The sequence below is a fragment of the Hylobates moloch genome, unplaced genomic scaffold (genome assembly GCF_009828535.3).
Source record: "Hylobates moloch isolate HMO894 unplaced genomic scaffold, HMol_V3 SCAFFOLD_8, whole genome shotgun sequence".
Lineage (NCBI taxonomy): Eukaryota > Metazoa > Chordata > Mammalia > Primates > Hylobatidae > Hylobates > Hylobates moloch.
Window position 1 is genome coordinate 91,163,499 of NW_026652283.1, and position 16,904 is coordinate 91,180,402.

The 16,904-nt window shown below is 51.1% G+C and overlaps 1 protein-coding gene across 2 annotated transcripts; it reads left to right on the top strand.

The window, feature by feature from the left end:
* The first annotated feature begins 1,240 nt into the window (after positions 1-1,240).
* Positions 1,241-16,896, top strand: ACAA1 (acetyl-CoA acyltransferase 1). 2 transcript variants are annotated; one of them, XM_032162077.2, is made up of 12 exons: positions 1,241-1,500; positions 1,680-1,773; positions 5,597-5,654; positions 7,609-7,688; positions 7,975-8,017; positions 10,220-10,318; positions 11,754-11,834; positions 12,919-13,109; positions 13,278-13,457; positions 13,738-13,793; positions 13,909-14,054; positions 16,488-16,896. In XM_032162077.2, exons 1-12 carry the CDS (start codon positions 1,330-1,332, stop codon positions 16,561-16,563), a joined length of 1,275 nt encoding a protein of 424 aa, XP_032017968.1. In that variant the 5' UTR covers positions 1,241-1,329; the 3' UTR covers positions 16,564-16,896. The 2 variants fall into 2 exon arrangements, with proteins under 2 accessions (XP_032017968.1, XP_032017967.1); XM_032162076.2 differs by having other exon boundaries at positions 1,242-1,500; positions 12,919-13,457.
* The last annotated feature ends 8 nt before the right edge of the window (positions 16,897-16,904 follow it).

Sequence of the window (16,904 nt, forward strand, 5' to 3'; positions counted from 1 at the left end):
CGGGCCTTGCTTTTTGGGATCTGGTGGAGCCACAATTCTTCCACGGGGGAATCTGAGGGGTTCATACGGTCCTGCCCTCGAGGATGGCGAGGAGGGGACAAGTGGGAAGGCACCAGCCCTGCCCTCCACTGTCTCTGGGGAACACGCACTCCTGCCGGTGGGAGTACGGGAAGACCCCTGCTGTGCTCCCCGAGGTGGGAGTGGGAAACGGACAGCTGCCTTCTGGAGCCTGAGGCATGCCGTGGCCCTGCCCTCGAAGTGGTTGGGGACGTCATGACACTAAGTTGGGGACCACAAGGCACCCTGTCCTTTGATGTCTGTGGGAAGCCCAGCACTACTCTCCAGGGTCTCAGGTAAAGACATGGCCCTGCTATTGGGAGTCAAGGGGGCACATGGCCTTGCTCTTTAGGTTTAGGGACACAGTCCTGACCTGCGGAGCCCTGGTTCATTCATTTACTCATTGAACAAGTTCTTATTGATCATCTACTAAGTGTCAAGCGTGTCGCAGGCTCCCCGGATACATGGTACCTCTCTGCCTTGGTGGAGACCCCAGCCTAGCACGGGAAATGGGCACTAATAAAATCATTCCAATTGGATGTAAAACTGGTAAAAATGTGAAATGTTCATTCTCCAGTTAGAGAGCTTGTCACATCCCGCATCTCTGTAAAATCTGTTCTCCCGGCCAGCCCGGAAGCCCAAATTCCCTGTCTTCTCGAAAGAATGGGAAAGCCCAACCACGTCGGAGCAGGACTCGGGCGTCTCGGAAGCATTTAGGTCCCCCAGCTCAGGTACTGGGACCAGAGGGACAGCAGAGCCGACTAGGAAGTGGGTAGAGGAATTAGAGTCTCGGCTTCCATCTCCAGCCCCCAAGCAGTAAGCGGTCCTGGCTACCCAGCCTTCCGTTTGGCTGCGGGCAGGAGAGAGGGATTTGGGGCTCAGGTCTCGGGTTTGGCTACAAAAGGTGGAAAGACTTCCGGTCTGCATTTCTGGGCGGGGATTCGTAAAGATACACCTTCTGGTTGGCTGCGGTAGGCTAAGGTAGGCGGGGCATTGAGTGGAAAGCTCGGCTGGGCGGTGCCTGTGGGCCCTCCTATAGAGGGCTCGGTAGGCGGTGGCGGGGAGGGGCGGGTTCCCAGGCCGACTCACCTTATGGTTGGCTGCGGCTGGAGGTGGGCGGGACTTTTGGAGGGTCGCTCGCGTCTGTTCGCAGGGCTGTGGGCGGAGTTGAGGCCTTGGAGGCTGAGATGTGGTTCTGCGCGTGCGCGGACGGCTGTTAACTCCGCGGTCAGTTCCCGGACTTGTGGCTGGTCTGTAGGGTAGACCTGCGCAATGCAGAGGCTGCAGGTAGTGCTGGGCCACCTGAGGGGTCCGGCCGATTCCGGCTGGATGCCACAGGCCGCGCCTTGCCTGAGCGGTGCCTCGCAGGCCTCGGCCGCGGACGTGGTGGTGGTGCACGGGCGGCGCACGGCCATCTGCCGGGCGGGCCGCGGAGGCTTCAAGGTGAGGCCCGAGGGTCTGGGCGCCGAGTGTGGGAAGACGCCGGCGCGGGCTGGGGTCTGGTTCGTATGTTTGGTTACCCTGGACGCCGGAGGCAGCTCCGCACCCAGCTGTGGTCGGTTTGTCTCCCTGGTTTGGGCATGGGGGAGTGGGGGTCACCGCGGCTGCTCTTTCTGCTGCAGGACACCACCCCCGACGAGCTTCTCTCGGCAGTCATGACCGCGGTTCTCAAGGACGTGAATCTGAGGCCGGAACAGCTGGGGGATATCTGTGTCGGTGAGCGAACCACTCAGGCCCTGCGCTGGGCCCTCCCCGTTCTTCCGTTCGTCCAGAGCTCTCCTCACCTCCCCACCCCACCCCGAGTTTTCACTGGGGGAACCTCCATGGCCTTGAGCTTTGAAGGGGTCCTGCCCCTCCACACCTGTGGGTATTTCTCGTCAGATGGGAGGAGATACTGAGAAAAGAAATAAGACGCAGAGACAAAATATAGAGTGGGCCCAGGGGACCGGCACCGGTCTCTGAGTTCCCTCAGTATTTATTGATTACTATTTTCACTATCTCGGCAAGGGAAGTGCGGCAGTGTGGGGGAAAGGAAAAGAGATCAGACTGTTACTGTGTCTATGTAGAAAAGGAAGACATAAGAAACTGTAGGGTCCAGCCCCACAGGGTCGGTGGGTCTCTCCCTGTGTGCGGCGACGAGAGAGTGTAGAAATAAAGACACAAGACAAAGAGATAAAAGAAAAGGCAGCTGGGCCCGGGGGACCACTACCACCAATGCGCGGAGACCGATAGTGGCCCCGAATGTCTGGCTTTGCTGTTATTTATTGTTTACAAAGCAAAAGGGGCAGGGTAAAGAATGTGAGTCTTCTCCAATGATAGGTAAGGTCACGTGGGTCACGTGTCCACTGGACAGGGGGCCCTTCCCTGCCTGGCAGCCAAGGCAGAGAGAGAAGACAAAGAGAAAGACAGCTTATGCCCATTATTTCTACATATCAGAGACTTTTAGTACTTTCACTAATTTACTACTGCTATCTAGAAAGCAGAGCCAGGTGTACAGGATGGAACATGAAGGTGGACTAGGAGCGTGACCATTGAAGCATAGCATCACAGGGAGATGGTTAGGCCTCCGGATAACTATGGGAAAGCCTGACTGGTGTCAGGCCCTCCACAAGAGGTGGAGGAGCAGAGTCTTCCCTAAACTCCCCCGGGGAAAAGGTGACTCCCTTTCCCGGTCTGCTAAGTAGCTGGTGTTGTTTCTTGACACCTTTTGCTACCGCTAGACCACGGTCCGCCTGGCAACGGGCATCTTCCCAGATGCTGGCGTCACCGCTAGACCAAGGAGCCCTCTGGTGGCACTGTCCAGGCATAACAGAAGGCTCGCACTCCTGTTTTCTGGTCACACCTCACTATGTCCCCTCAGCTCCTATCTCTGTATGGCCTGGTTTTTCCTAGGTTATGATTATAGAGCAGGGATTATTATAATATTGGGATAAAGAGTAATTACTACTAATGATTAATGATATTCATATATAATCATATCTAAGATCTATATCTGGTATGACTATTCTTGTTTTATATTTTATTATACTGGTACAGCTCGTGTCCTCGGTCTCTTGCCTTGGCGCCTGGGTGGCTTGCCACCCACAAGAAACTCCATTTTGATCTGTACTAAGAAAAATTCTTCTGCCTTGAGATGCTGTTAATCTGTAGCCTTAGCCCCAAACATGTGCTGTATTGAATCAAGGTTTAAGGGATTTAGGCTGTGCAGGATGTGCCTTGTTAACCATTTATTTGCAGGCAGTGTGCTTGGCAAAAGTCATCACCATTCTCCATTCTCGATTAACCAGGTACACAGTGCACTGTGGAAGGCCACAGGGACCTCTGCCCAAGAAAGCCTGGGTATTGTCCAGGTTTCCCCCCACTGAGATTGTCTGAGATATGGCCTCGTGGGAAGGGAAAGACCTTACAGTCCCCCAGCCCGACACCCGTAAAGGGTCTGTGCTGAGGAGTATTAGTAAAAGAGGAAGGCCTCTTTGCAGTTGAGATAAGAGGAAAGCATCTGTCTCCTGCTTGTCCCTGGGAATGGAATGTCTCAGTGTAAAACCCAATCATACATTCTATTTACTGAGATAGGAGAAAACCACCTTATGGCTGGAGGTGAGACATGCTGGCGGCAGTACTGCTCTTTACTGCACTGAGATGTTTGTGTAAAGTCAAACATAAATCTGGCCTATGTGCACATCCAGGCACAGCACCTTTCCTTAAACTTATTTATTTATTTATTTATTTATTTTTTATTTATTTATTTATTTTATTTTATTTTTTTGAGACGGAGTCTCGCTGTGTCCCCCAGGTTGGAGTGCAGTGGTGCGATCTCGGCTCACTGCAAGCTCCGCCTCCTGGGTTCACACCATTCTCCTGCCTCAGCCTCCCGAGTAGCTGGGACTACAGGCGCCCGCCAACAAGCCCGGCTAATTTTTTGTATTTTTAGTAGAAACGGGGTTTCACCGTGTTAGCCAAGATGGAGAGGTCTCGATCTCCTGACCTTGTGATCCGCCCGTCTCGGCCTCCCAAAGTGCTGGGATTACAGGCGTGAGCCACCGCGCCCGGCCCCTTAAACTTATTTATGACACTGAGTCCTTTGCTCACATTTTTTTCCTGCTGACCCCCTCCCCACCATTACCTTATAGTCCTGCCACATCCCTCTTGCCAAGATAGTAGAGATAGTGATCAATAAATACTGAGGGAACTCAGAGACCAGTGCCAGTGCAGGTCCTCAATTGCTGAGCACCAGTCCCCTGGGCCCACTTTTCTTCCTCTATACTTTGTCTCTGTGTCTTATTTCTTTTCTCAGTTTCTCGTCTCCACCTTGCGAGAAATACTCACAGGTGTGGAGGGGCAGGCCCTCTTCAGACAAAACAGGGTGAACAGGTGATGGTTTTCCTGCTGAGAAGGTCAGCAGGAAAACATGTGAGTAAAGGAATCTGCATCATAAATAAGTTCAAGGGAAGGTACTGTGCCGGGATGTGCATGTAGGCTAGATTTTTGTTTCTCTTTACCCAAACATCTCAGTGTAGCAAAGAGTAACAGAGCAGTATTGCTGCCAGCATATTTCGCCTCCAGCCACAGGGCGGTTTTCTCCTATCTCAGTAAATAGAACCAATAGTCGGCTTTACACAGAGACATTCTGTTCCCAGGGATGTGCGGGAAGTAGAGGCCTTCCTCTTTTACTAAGACTAAGGTCTTTCCCTTCCCACGAAGCCATATCTCAGGCTGTCTCAGTGGGGGGAAACCTTGGACAATACCCAGGCTTTCTTGGGCAGAGGTCCCTGCGGCTTTCCGCAGTGCGTGTCCCTGGTTAATAGAGAATGGAGAATGATGATGACTTTTACCAAGCATACTGTCTGCAAACATATTGTTAACAAGGCACATCCTGCACAGCCCTAAATCCCTTAAACCTTGATTCAATACAGTACATGTTTTTGTGAGCACAGGGTTGGGGCTAAAGTTACAGATTAACAGCATCTCAAAGCAGAAACAATTTTTCTTTGTACAGATCAACCTGGAGTTTCTTATGTCTTCCTTTTCTACATACACACGGTAACAATCTGATCTTTCTTTTCCCCACAACCTTCAGTCCAGCCCTCTATTCCACCCCTCACCTTGAAATACAGCAACATGATATGGCATGAGTCTTATCCAGCGGATGCCACCCCTAGGTCAGCAATCACTCTTTCACCTCTCTGGGGTGACAGCAGGGCTCAGAGGAGGATACCTGGGGAGATGTGCATTTTCAGAAACTCCCGTTTCACTTTTAAGGGCAGACAACCTGCTCATCTGTGCTGATCTGGAAAAACTGGGTGCATGGGCAAGTGAGCGTGGGACCCTCAGGGACAGGAGCTGGTGGATGACCAGGACAAGCTGTTGTATGGCTGGCTCTCCCTGCCCCAAACCCTGATGTTCCAGAGCTGCAAGTGAGCCTGCCAAGGGCTAGTGTCCCGAAGAAAGATCTGGAATGCCTCATCTCTGGTTTTCACAGCTATACCTTAGTGCCCAGAACACCACCACCTGGCACTGAATGAAAGTTTGTTGTCCACAGGAAATGTGCTGCAGCCTGGGGCCGGGGCAATCATGGCCCGAATCGCCCAGTTTCTGAGGTAAACTTTTCTAGTTCTAGCCATGGGTTGACCATTTTGACGCTTTACTGGGCCCAGGCCCCAGGAAACTCAGTGTGCAGGTTGGGGAGGATAAGGTTGGACACCAGAATGAGGCAACCAGAGTCCTTGGCTCCCTGCTGTTGTGGACTCAATCTCTCCCCTACTTTGAAGTGCTGAGCCAGGATACACAAAACCTTTGGAACTGGAGCAGAAGTTCTCTGTAGCTTGATTTTTAGCCAAAGCCAGGTTGTCATTTGCCTTTTGTAAGTGTGGATTCTGTCCTCATTTGTCAGGTGAGTAACTAAGTAAGAATGCTGAAAAGCGACTTTCAGCCTTTTTACTAGTTGAGCTGAGAACTCCAGTCGTATCCCACTAGCAGAGACTTTGGGATAGGGCAGAACCATGGGGAAGGAGAACCCTTAGGAGGAGACCTGGTCAACTTTCCTTTAAGCGCCTGCAGGGGAAAGAGTGCTTAAATTATTTTCATGTGTAGATTTTAGAACTGCTTGGCTTTGTACTTCTAGATGCATGGAGAAGAATAAATAGGAACATTAGCTAGTGAAGGAACAGGAAAACAAAAACCATCTCTAGGAACTGGGAGAGGTTTAGACTGCCCAGCCTGTGGTTCAAGGCCCCCTACAATCTGGCTCCAGATTTACCTTCCAGCCTCATCTCCTAGCTGCTTACTCACCTTGACTTTTCTTCGTTCAGTCAGCTGTGGGCCTACTGTCTTCCCTGATATGGTCATTCTCTCTCCTTGAAGTGCTAGCCCTACCTCCTCATTCTGCCCTGGACAGAAAGACAAACCCTGCCCAAACACAGTCTCACCATTTTGGCATGACTTATCCAGGCTCTCAGGCTGAAAATGAGAGCCCCTTTCTCTCCAGCAGTAGCTAGCCATGTACTTCCTTGTGATGTGGTTTGCCCTCTTGCCCTGTTATTTCAGTCTCTGCTAGTTGATTCATTTTCTGTGTGTTGTTTGGGCATCCTCTAGGGCACAGTGTTATAAGCATCTCAGCATCCCTCAGGTGATGCCTTGTGGTAAGTAGGTATTTAGTGAACACTTGGTGGATTGAGTGAAGGAATGGTAACTACCTACTAGGGAGTTAAGGGACCCTGGAGGGGTCAAACAGGCTGCACAGGAGGCTATCCACCTGAGAGAGTCTCTGCAGAGCCTGGCCTGGGCACTAGTTCAGAGGTTCCCAACTCTGGCTGCGCACCAGAATCACCAGGATGCTTCCACTCCTCAGATTCTGAGTCTGTGGGTCTGAGGAGGTCTGGAAATTTCCCTAGGGCTTTGTACTGTTAGCCAAGGCAGGTTACATCAGGAGGGGAAGCCCTACTAGCTTCCAGGGCTAAGACCAGTATGAGAGTCTTGGGGAACCTACCAGAGCAATAGATGTTAGAACATATGATGCCCATCAGAGTGCTTTGTCTAGGTGGGATCAGGCTTTCAAGAGTCCATGGGAACATGCAGCGTTAGCTATATGATTACTGGTAAGGCTGAGCGGTCCCTGGCCTCAGACTTTAGGCATTTCTTTTGCTCTGGTGCTCTGTCCCAGCAGCAGTTCCTTTTCTCTGTTCTTTGGGGGAAACAGAGATACACAGTTTTCATTTCTGAATCTTCAAAGGGAGAGAGAGAAGGATCCCTGTGGCCCAAACAGGCTTCCCTTGCCTTTGGGCTGTGCTTGGTCTTTGATTGAAGATTCTCATAGGAATGGAAGGGAATGTGCTTGTGGGGCCCTGGGGAGCAAGTGCCTGCAGAGATGGGGTCTGCCCAGTAGCTGCTCACCCCCATTCCATGGATCTGGCCTGGCATGGGAGCAGAGCTGCTGGGTTTGTTCCCTTGCCCTTTACATCCCTTGAGGGGGGCAGTTAGAAACATAGGACTGCTTTCCATGAGAGCCTGGCATGGAATTGGGGGCTGATTCTACTCTCTCACCTTCTGTTTCAGTGACATCCCGGAGACTGTGCCTTTGTCCACTGTCAATAGACAGTGTTCGTCGGGGCTACAGGCAGTGGCCAGCATAGCAGGTAAGTTATGACTGGGTGGGTGCCTTCATCCTGGACCTGTGGGTTTGGGTCAGCAAAGTCGCTGTCTGCCGGGCAAGCAATAACGATTTCTGAGAGGACTCTAACCACAGAAAGAGTGCAGGAGCACCCCCTACCACTGCCCAAAGCCTTTTCTGAACACTCCTGGGTCTTCCATTTCTGAGGCTGGGGCTGAGTCCCATCTAGAGACCAGGTGGGGAAGAGGCTCCACTGCTTCCAGAACAGGTGGACTCTGGCAAAGGATGTTTATGAAATGCTTTTGTTGCAGGTGGCATCAGAAATGGGTCTTATGACATTGGCATGGCCTGTGGGTAAGAATTTTTTTCTGCCGGAGCTTATTAACCAACTTGTGACAATAAAACTAATTTTCATCAGAGTTCTCAGAGGCCATGGTTTCAGGATTCCCCCCATCCCCTTTAGGCAGCTGGCCGGGAGTGGGTTCTCACAAATGCAGGTTAAGAGTGGCTACCAACTCTGGCTGCTCAGGAATCACTCATACCTCTCAGCACTAGCAGGGGAGGGGAACTGGCCTCTAAAAGCTTACATTCTTGGAAATCTTTCAGGCTGGAAAAGATGGGAAAGCATTTTGAGAAAATCCAGCATTTGGGTTTCCTTTGGGGGCCCTTGTTGATTCATGATGCTGCTGAGAGAAAAGTTGCAGTTTGGATTCTCTAAAGCCAGGGACAGCTGCCTACTGTATAACTAGTTTGTTCATTTTACTAGGCTGACTGTCCCTTTGTCTCCCCACCTTGGTACCAGTGTGGAAACTTCCAGCTGCCTATGGGCTATGAGGGACATAATTAGATCTGTGGTGGTTTGGTCACTGTCACCTCCATCTAGACTGTGGCTCCATCATTAGCTGCAGCAAATGGAGCTGCAGAAGTTGTATTTGGCAGTGCCTCCAGGGAAGGTCAGGGCACAGGTGCCCAGGCTTCGGTGGGCATCTGGTGCTGGGAGGGCAGGGGAGTAAACTCTTTGGCAGGCTGGGGGAGGTGAGCAGCCCCAGGGTTCTGACATGCCCCCGCTGCCTTTCACATCCTCTTTAGAGTATTTCTTGAGAGGACACATTGCTGGCCCCTGTCCCAGGGCTGTGGCAGCTGGCACTGAGTTGTACTGATCTATGTCTACAGTTGTAAATAAAGCCAAAGACCACTCTGCAAGGACTTTGGCTGGGCAAAGGCCACTGCCGTTTGATTTCTCTCATGCTCTTCTATGTTACTGGGTGAGAGGTGGTGTGGATAACTTGAGAAGGGCTGGAGCTTTTATGAGTTTCTTAGAGAGTATCTGATTCCCAAGCAGGTTAAGGACGATGGTACTAGGATATTAAGATCTGGGCCAGGCCTGACACCCACATCATAGGCTGACTGTTCTCCACAGGCCTTGATCAGCAAGTATTTAGCACAGGACACTCTAGTTGGAAGTGGGCTCTGGGGCCAGACTACCTAAATATGGATCCAGGCTGGGTCACCATGGACAAGTTATACAGTCTCTCTAGACCTCAGTGTCCTGATCTATAAAATGGGGATACCTAGCTCAGCTCTGTTGAAGTTGAGAAGAATAAATGGAGTAATAGCAACAGTTTACACTATGGAGTATTTGTCTGTCATGTGACTGACACTGAAGCACTCTAAATCTCGAATTCAGAATAGTGCTGGGCACATGAAAAGCACTCAGTCAAGGTTATCTGTTATCATCCCTTGAGGCGTTAGGGTCCCCCATGGCCTCAAAGCCCTTTTTTGACCATACTACACTGCCATCTCCTTCCTCTCACCTCGTAGCACTTCCTTGTCTATGCAGGTCTGATCGCCCTTTGAGCTCAGCTTTGTGGTTACTTTTATTTTTATTTTATTTATTTATTTTTTGAGATGGAGTCTCACTCTGTCGCCCAGGCTGCAGTGCAGTGACACGATCTCGGCTCACTGCAAGTTCCGCCTCCCGGGTTCACGCCATTCTCCTGCCTCAGCCTCCCGCCCTGGCGCCTGCCACCACGCCCGGCTAATATTTTGTATTTTTAGTAGAGGCGGGGTTTCACCATGTTAGCTTTGTGATCCGCCCGCCTTGGCCTCCCAAAGTGCTGGGATTACAGGCGTGAGCCACCATAGCTGGCCTGTGGTTACTCTCAAATTGTCTCTTCTCCCTTCTAAATTTGTGGGCCCTGAGGGCAGGCCCTGGCTTGTCGATGTGTTTCCTCCTCTGTGGCTGACAGCAGAAGGCTTTTCTCTGGAATTGCCAGTTGGCTGATTTAGCAGTGTATAGGGAAGCATAGCCTTGCCCCCAGGAGTGTTTATTGTGCAGTGCTCTGTCCTGGGGTGGGGGTCGAAATAGAGACAGGGCTCAGTACTCGCGACTGGGCCTTGCTGGCCAAGTGCCCTGCCTGTGGCTCCCAGTGGCCCACTGGTCTTCCTAGGGCTCCCTGGCTATTTCCTAGCACTTGCCAAGTGTTCAGCTATCTCTGGAGGAGTCCTGCTAGGGCCCAGTTCACCTTACCTTCTCCTCCTTTTCCTCCTCCCCAGGGTGGAGTCCATGTCCCTGGCTGACAGAGGGAACCCTGGAAATATTACTTCGCGCTTGATGGAGAAGGAGAAGGCCAGAGATTGCCTGATTCCTATGGGGTGAGTGCTCCCATAGCTCTGTGTTCTCGTGCCCTCTCTGTCTGGAGCAGGGGGCCAAGGAACTTTATCATCTCTGTGGCTGGTGGTGCCAAGCCTTGGCCTCCTTCCTTTGGGCATGGTCTGCTCCGCAGGGACTTTGGGGATGAGACTTGATGTTGCCCTTGACTTCCATTTCCTGAAGCCCCCAGGTCCTCTCTTTGCCCCCGAGTTTCCAAACATCGCCCACCTTGTCACTCCCACACTGTGGTGCTCAGTCATAAGAAGGACAATGGTAGCTCCACTCCAAAGCCTTGGGGGCCTAGAAAGTTGAGAAGGCAGTGGGAAGCTTGTGATGACTGAACATGCTGGTGAGGAGAATTGGGCCCTGTCAGGTGCAACAAGAAAAGTATGTGGCATTTGGCCAGGCGCGGTGGCTCACGCCTGTAATCCCAGCACTTTGGGAGGCCGAGGTGGGCGGATCACAAGGTCAGGAGATCCAGACCATCCTGGCTAACACAGTGAAAACCTGTCTCTACTGAAAATACAAAAAATTCGCCGGGCGCGGCGGTGGGCGCCTGTAGTCCCAGCTACTCGGGAGGCTGAGGCAGGAAAATGGCGTGAACCCGAGAGGCAGAGGTTGCAGTGAGTCGAGATTGTGCCACTGCACTCCAGCCTGGGTGACAGAGCGAGACTCCATCTCAAAAAAGGAGAAAAAAAAAAAAGAAAAAAAGAAAAGTATGTGGCGTTTGTATGGAACACTTTAGCTTCTCTGAGCCTCTGGGCCATCCCCAGGGTCTGTGGGCCAGGAGTCCTGGATGCACTAGACATATGAGGAGACTGAGGCTTGGAGAGGGGCAGTGCCGTGGTTTCTTTCACATACTGTATCTCCAAGGTAAGCCTATAAAGCCAGAAGCCCAGGCTGGAAGGCCTAGCTGTGGCTCTAGGTTCTCAGGATAAGCATAGACCCCAGCCAAGGTGACCAAGAAGCTTAGGTTTGGCCTTTCCAGAGGAGATTTGGGAGTCCTCATCTCCCTACATTGCAGCAGTCTTCCTTGAGGCATAGGAGAAACTGGCCAGGAGTAGCCAGCTAGTGCCCCCACCCAGGCCCTCCCCTGCTCCTTTTCTCCCCTGCACTGAGGCAGCTCACCCAGGGAACAAACTTTTCTGCAACTGCCCCCATGCAGGCTGCCCTTTCTTGGAGAAAGTCTCTTTGGTGTAGAGCTTCTCAGGATCTGGCCAGCATTGCTGACTTCCCTATCTGTGCCTTTATATCCACTTTCAGGGCAGGCTGTACCATATCCTGAGTCATCACTACTGTCTGTGGTATGGACTGGCCCTTACATCCTCTTCTGCCTACAGCCTTGGGAACCCAAAGTTCCAAGCACAGCTCTGCAGCCTGGTCCCTTCCTCTAGGCTGTCAGACCAATGCCCACACTATCTGCTGTTTGTGTTCTAGGATAACCTCTGAGAATGTGGCTGAGCGGTTTGGCATTTCACGGGAGAAGCAGGATACCTTTGCCCTGGCTTCCCAGCAGAAGTGAGTGCTGCTTGGGGAGGAATGTTTAAAGGGCTGGAGAGTGAGGTTTTGAGTCTATCCTAAATGGTCTGAAGTGGCACCGTTTTGTGGTTACCGCTGGGCAGTGAGTGCTTTCCAGGCCTTGTGCCACCCAGGTTGGGGATGGGAAGTAGGAAGTGTCAGGGCCACTGTGAGCTGGTAGTACTTCCAGGTTCTATTACTGTCTGTTCACCCTGACTTTGCCCTAGCTAGACCTCAGTTTCCCCCTCTGTTATTTTCTGGCTGTGGTTTGGGGACTGGACACTGTAGCCTGGAGTGTGGGGCCAGCGATGTTAGGGACCCTGGCATCCTAGCTTCTGTACCACGCTGGGTCTGTGGCAGCATCCTGAGGCAAGAACTGAAGATGATATCAGAGAAACCCCAGGGGCTCAGGCAGGCTAAGATTGGCAAGTCCCAGCTGTCCAGAGAGAGGACAGCAAAAGCAGGGAGTGGTATCTGGCCCAGGTGGGCTTCCCTGAGGCAGATTCTTGGCCACGTTGGGTCACATAACCATTTGAAAATGTGTTAGAAGCCTTAGATTCCTTCCACTGGAATGTCCCTGGGCACTTACATGCTGCACATATTTGCAAGGGTCACCCTTAAATACCTTGTGCTTTAAAACTGCTTAAATACAAAAATACATGAGTAATTTAGTATATGTCACTTTAAATAGGTGGAAACTGGGGAATAGATGACATCGAACTGTTGAGTTTGAGCAGAAATTTGGCAGAACCCAACACAAATATTTCTGGGGTTCCATCCTCAGTTTAGCAGAGAGAATCGAGCAGGCTTAATCCCTCTTGGACAAAGGGCTCTAAGTGGAGGCACCACCTCCAAACACCCTTCCCCACTTTGAGGTTGGGATTGGCCACGATCTGGAGGTCTGGGGCTGATGGTGAAGAAGGCCCTGTAAGGCCTTAGTCATACCCTCAGAGCTCCCCCAAAGTCGAGCATGTCCCTGAATTTAGCAGCCTGAGCTTGTGTCTACCCAAATGGATAGGGGTTGGGGGCAGGGAAGAAGGGAACCCCAAGGGAACCTGAAGCTGGCTGTCCATGGTGCTGGCAGGGCAGCAAGAGCCCAGAGCAAGGGCTGTTTCCAAGCTGAGATTGTGCCTGTGACCACCACGATCCATGATGACAAGGGCACCAAGAGGAGCATCACTGTGACCCAGGATGAGGGTATCCGCCCCAGCACCACCATGGAGGGCCTGGCCAAACTGAAGCCTGCCTTCAAGAAGGATGGTTCTACCACAGCTGGTGAGACTGGTCCGGGGTGGGGGTGTGAGAAAGGAGGCCATGGTCATGCTGGGTGCTGTACTCTGGGAACCTGGAACAGACCAGGCCCCTCTGCAAAGCAGAAGTGGGAGGGCTGGGATCTCCTCAGCCCCACCCCGATGTCTTCTTACCCCAACAGTTTGCCCCTAGGAAACTCTAGCCAGGTGAGTGATGGGGCAGCTGCCATTCTGCTTGCCCGGAGGTCCAAGGCAGAAGAGTTGGGCCTTCCCATCCTTGGGGTCCTGAGGTCTTATGCAGTGGTTGGTGTGCCACCTGACATCATGGGCATTGGACCTGCCTATGCCATCCCCGTAGCTTTGCAAAAAGCAGGTAAGGTGGCTCCTTCACATCGTATCTGGGTCCCACCTGGATCCTGCAGCTGCCCTGCATGCTGTTGCCAGGGGCATGAGGGTGGTCCTGTGGGTGCTGCAGAGTGGAGGTGGGGCAGGCTAGTGTCCCCTACTTCAAGCCCTTCCTGACCCCACAGCTGGGATTGGCTCACCCTTCTGGAAGAGACACACACCAGGCAGCCTGTAGGCCCATGGATGGGGTGGGCCCCAGGGGAGGCAGAGGGCCAGTGTGTCAGCTCAGGTCTTTACCTTGTCTGCAGGGCTGACAGTGAGTGACGTGGACATCTTCGAGATCAATGAGGCCTTTGCAAGCCAGGTGAGCCCTTGTTTCTCAAAGTTGCCTTGGCCCTGGACAGCCGAGGTGGAGTGAGCGGGCAAGTGGTGCAGGGGAGGGGTAAGAGGGCTGTAGCTGATGATCTGCCTCCTTCTAGGCTGCCTACTGTGTGGAGAAGCTACGACTCCCTCCTGAGAAGGTGAACCCTCTGGGGGGTGCAGTGGCCTTAGGGCACCCACTGGGTTGCACTGGGGCACGACAGGTCATCACGCTGCTCAATGAGCTGAAGCGCCGTGGGAAGAGGTAAGGCTTTGCTCCTGGCGGTGGGGTCATGGGGGGATACCCAAGTTAGGGCACCTGAAGGGCAGGGGATAGAGGTAGGTGGGCTTTGGATCATAATCTCGACAGACACAGTCCTGAGCACCATAATCCCAAATGTTGAAATCCCAAAAGATCAAAGTCCCTAAGGTCTTGGCTGGTCCAGAGGTAGTGAGTTATCTTGATTGTTCAGTTACAGATCAAACTCCATGTTCTACTCTTTACCCCCTTCTTACTTCTACACTTGACTAGTCAAGGAGAAAAATCCTTACTGTCTAAAATCCCAAAAATCACAATCTCAAAAGATTAAAATCCTGAATGTTGAAATCCTAATGTTGAATTCATGTTATGAATTCTAGGGAAGGTATTGGTGCATTTTCCGCTGTATGTGGGATAGTGCATCATATTAGTTATACCATGTAACTAATATGATGCAACCATTACTTTGTTATTGTCTTTATTTGGAAATTAAGTATGGTTTAAGGAGATGTGAATGGGTGCTAAGTTGACAAGGAATGGACTTAATTTTGGGAATACCTAGACACCTGACAAAGCATTGTTTTGGGTGTGTCTGTGAGGGTGTTTGCAGAGGAGGTTAAGAGTGTGCATCTGAGTGGACCAGGTGGGGAAGATCTGCCCTCAGTGTTGGCAGGCACCATCTAATTGCCTGGGGCCCTGGAGAGAACAAATACGGAAGGTGAACTCTCCCTCTCTCAGAGCTGGGACACACTTTTTTTCTGCCTTGGACATCAGAAATTTGATTCCATGAAAGTGCATTATCACATTGACTTTGTAAGCCTTGTGCATGTACATAAAAATGTTGAAACTTCCTCAGTAAAAGAGGTGTGCTGTTTGTGCACCTGCATTTGTGAAAGATAAAATTTCTCAAGATCTTGGTTCTTTAGGTGACTACTTGTACAGTAGTGACCCACCACAGGTTGGTTGGTTGGTTGACACAGGTCTTAATCCGGCGCCCAGGCTGGAGTGGAGTGGCTCCATCTCGGCTCACTGCAACCTCTGCTTCCCTGGCTCAAGCAATCCTCCCACCTCAGCCTCTTGAGTAGCTGAGACTATACGTGGGTGCCACCACACCCAGCTAATTTTTTGTATTTTTTGTAGAGACAGGGTTTTGCTATGTTGCCCGGGCTGGTCTCGAACTCCTGGGCTCAAGTGATCCTCCCACCTTAGCTTCCAAAGTGCTGGGATTATAGGTGTGAGCCACAGTGCCTGGCTCCATCACAGTTTTTGATCACTCTCTTCAAAAGACGTAGGTTGTCCATCATGGTATTCATATGACTGCAGTTATAAAGCTGGGTGCACACGATTACCAGCCATTTATACAGTTTGCTTTTAACCTATTTATGAATACAGTTTGTCTGTTTATAATAGTTATACTCCTGTGACTATTGTTAGCATACCTGAGTGTTTATGCTTGCAAAAATTTGTAATTATTTCCTATTTTATTGCATAAAGTAGCCTGTGAAGTGTTCTGTTGTTCTCAAATAAATCCCCTTTAAAAATGTATATATATATATTTTTTGACATGGAGTCTCACTCTGTTGTCCAGGCTGGAGTGCAGTGGTATGATCTTGGCTCACTGCAACCTCTGCCTTTTGGGTTCAAGCAATTTTCCTGCCTCAGCCTCCCAAGTATCTGGGATAATAGGTGTCTGCCACCACACCCAGCTAATTTTTGTATTTTTAGTGGAGACAGAGTTTCACCATGTTGACGAGGCTGGTCTTGAACTCCTGACCTCGTGATCCTCCCACCTCGGCTCCCCAAAGTGTTGGGATTACAGGTTTGAGCCACTGCGCCTGGCCTAAAAATGTAAATATCTTTTAAATCAATCTTTTAAAAAAGTTTTTTTCTAAGATGGGGTCTTGCTATATTGCCCAGGCTGGTCTTGAACTCCTAGGCACAAGTGATCCTCTTGCCTCAGCCTGCTGAATAGCTGGGACTACAAGTAGATGCCACCATGCCAGGCTTCCACATTATTTTTTCCAGAATTATATTTTCAGGATTTTGATCTTTTAGGATGGTGATTTTCAGGATTTTAGACTTTAGGGATTTTGTTCTTCCAGGATTTCAACATTTGGGATGATTGCGTTTGGGATTGTGTCTTTTGGGATTATGATTGATCCCTGGGGAGGGGAACATGCACATAGAAACACCCTGAACTGAGGATGTAGGGGCATGATCCCTGTTTTCCTTAAGGGCCCACCTTGAAAGGGATACTAGCCTGCAGTGGGCATCTGTCACCGTGTGTGTGCCCAAGTGGGAGGCCAGGGTACCGCTTGCCCACAGATCCGGTCTGATGGTTTTGCGTCCTACTTGTCCATGAAGTCCTTCTGGCTCAGTCTGGTCTGGAGGTAACTTGGTGGGTGCCTTTGTCCAGCCAATTAAGTTTTGTTTTCACAGGGCATACGGAGTGGTGTCCATGTGCATCGGGACTGGAATGGGAGCCGCTGCTGTCTTTGAATACCCTGGGAACTGAGTGAGGTCCCCAGCTGGAGGCGCTACGCAGACAGTCCTGCTGCTCTAGCAGCAAGGCAGTAACACCACAAAAGCAAAACCACATGGGAAAACTTAGCAATGGTGGTGGTGGCAGTGGACAGATCAAGGCACTTCAATTCATTAGGAAAATGTGAACACTGATGACATGGTATAGGAGTGGGTGGGGTGTTGAGCCACCCATCAGACCCTCTTTAGCTGTACAAGATAAAAGCAGCCTGAGTCACCCAGGCCACAAGGCCATGGTTAATTCTTAGGGCAAGGCAAATTCATGGATGAGAAGTGCAATGGGCATAGTAAAAGTGCATGGTCTTCGCTATGCAA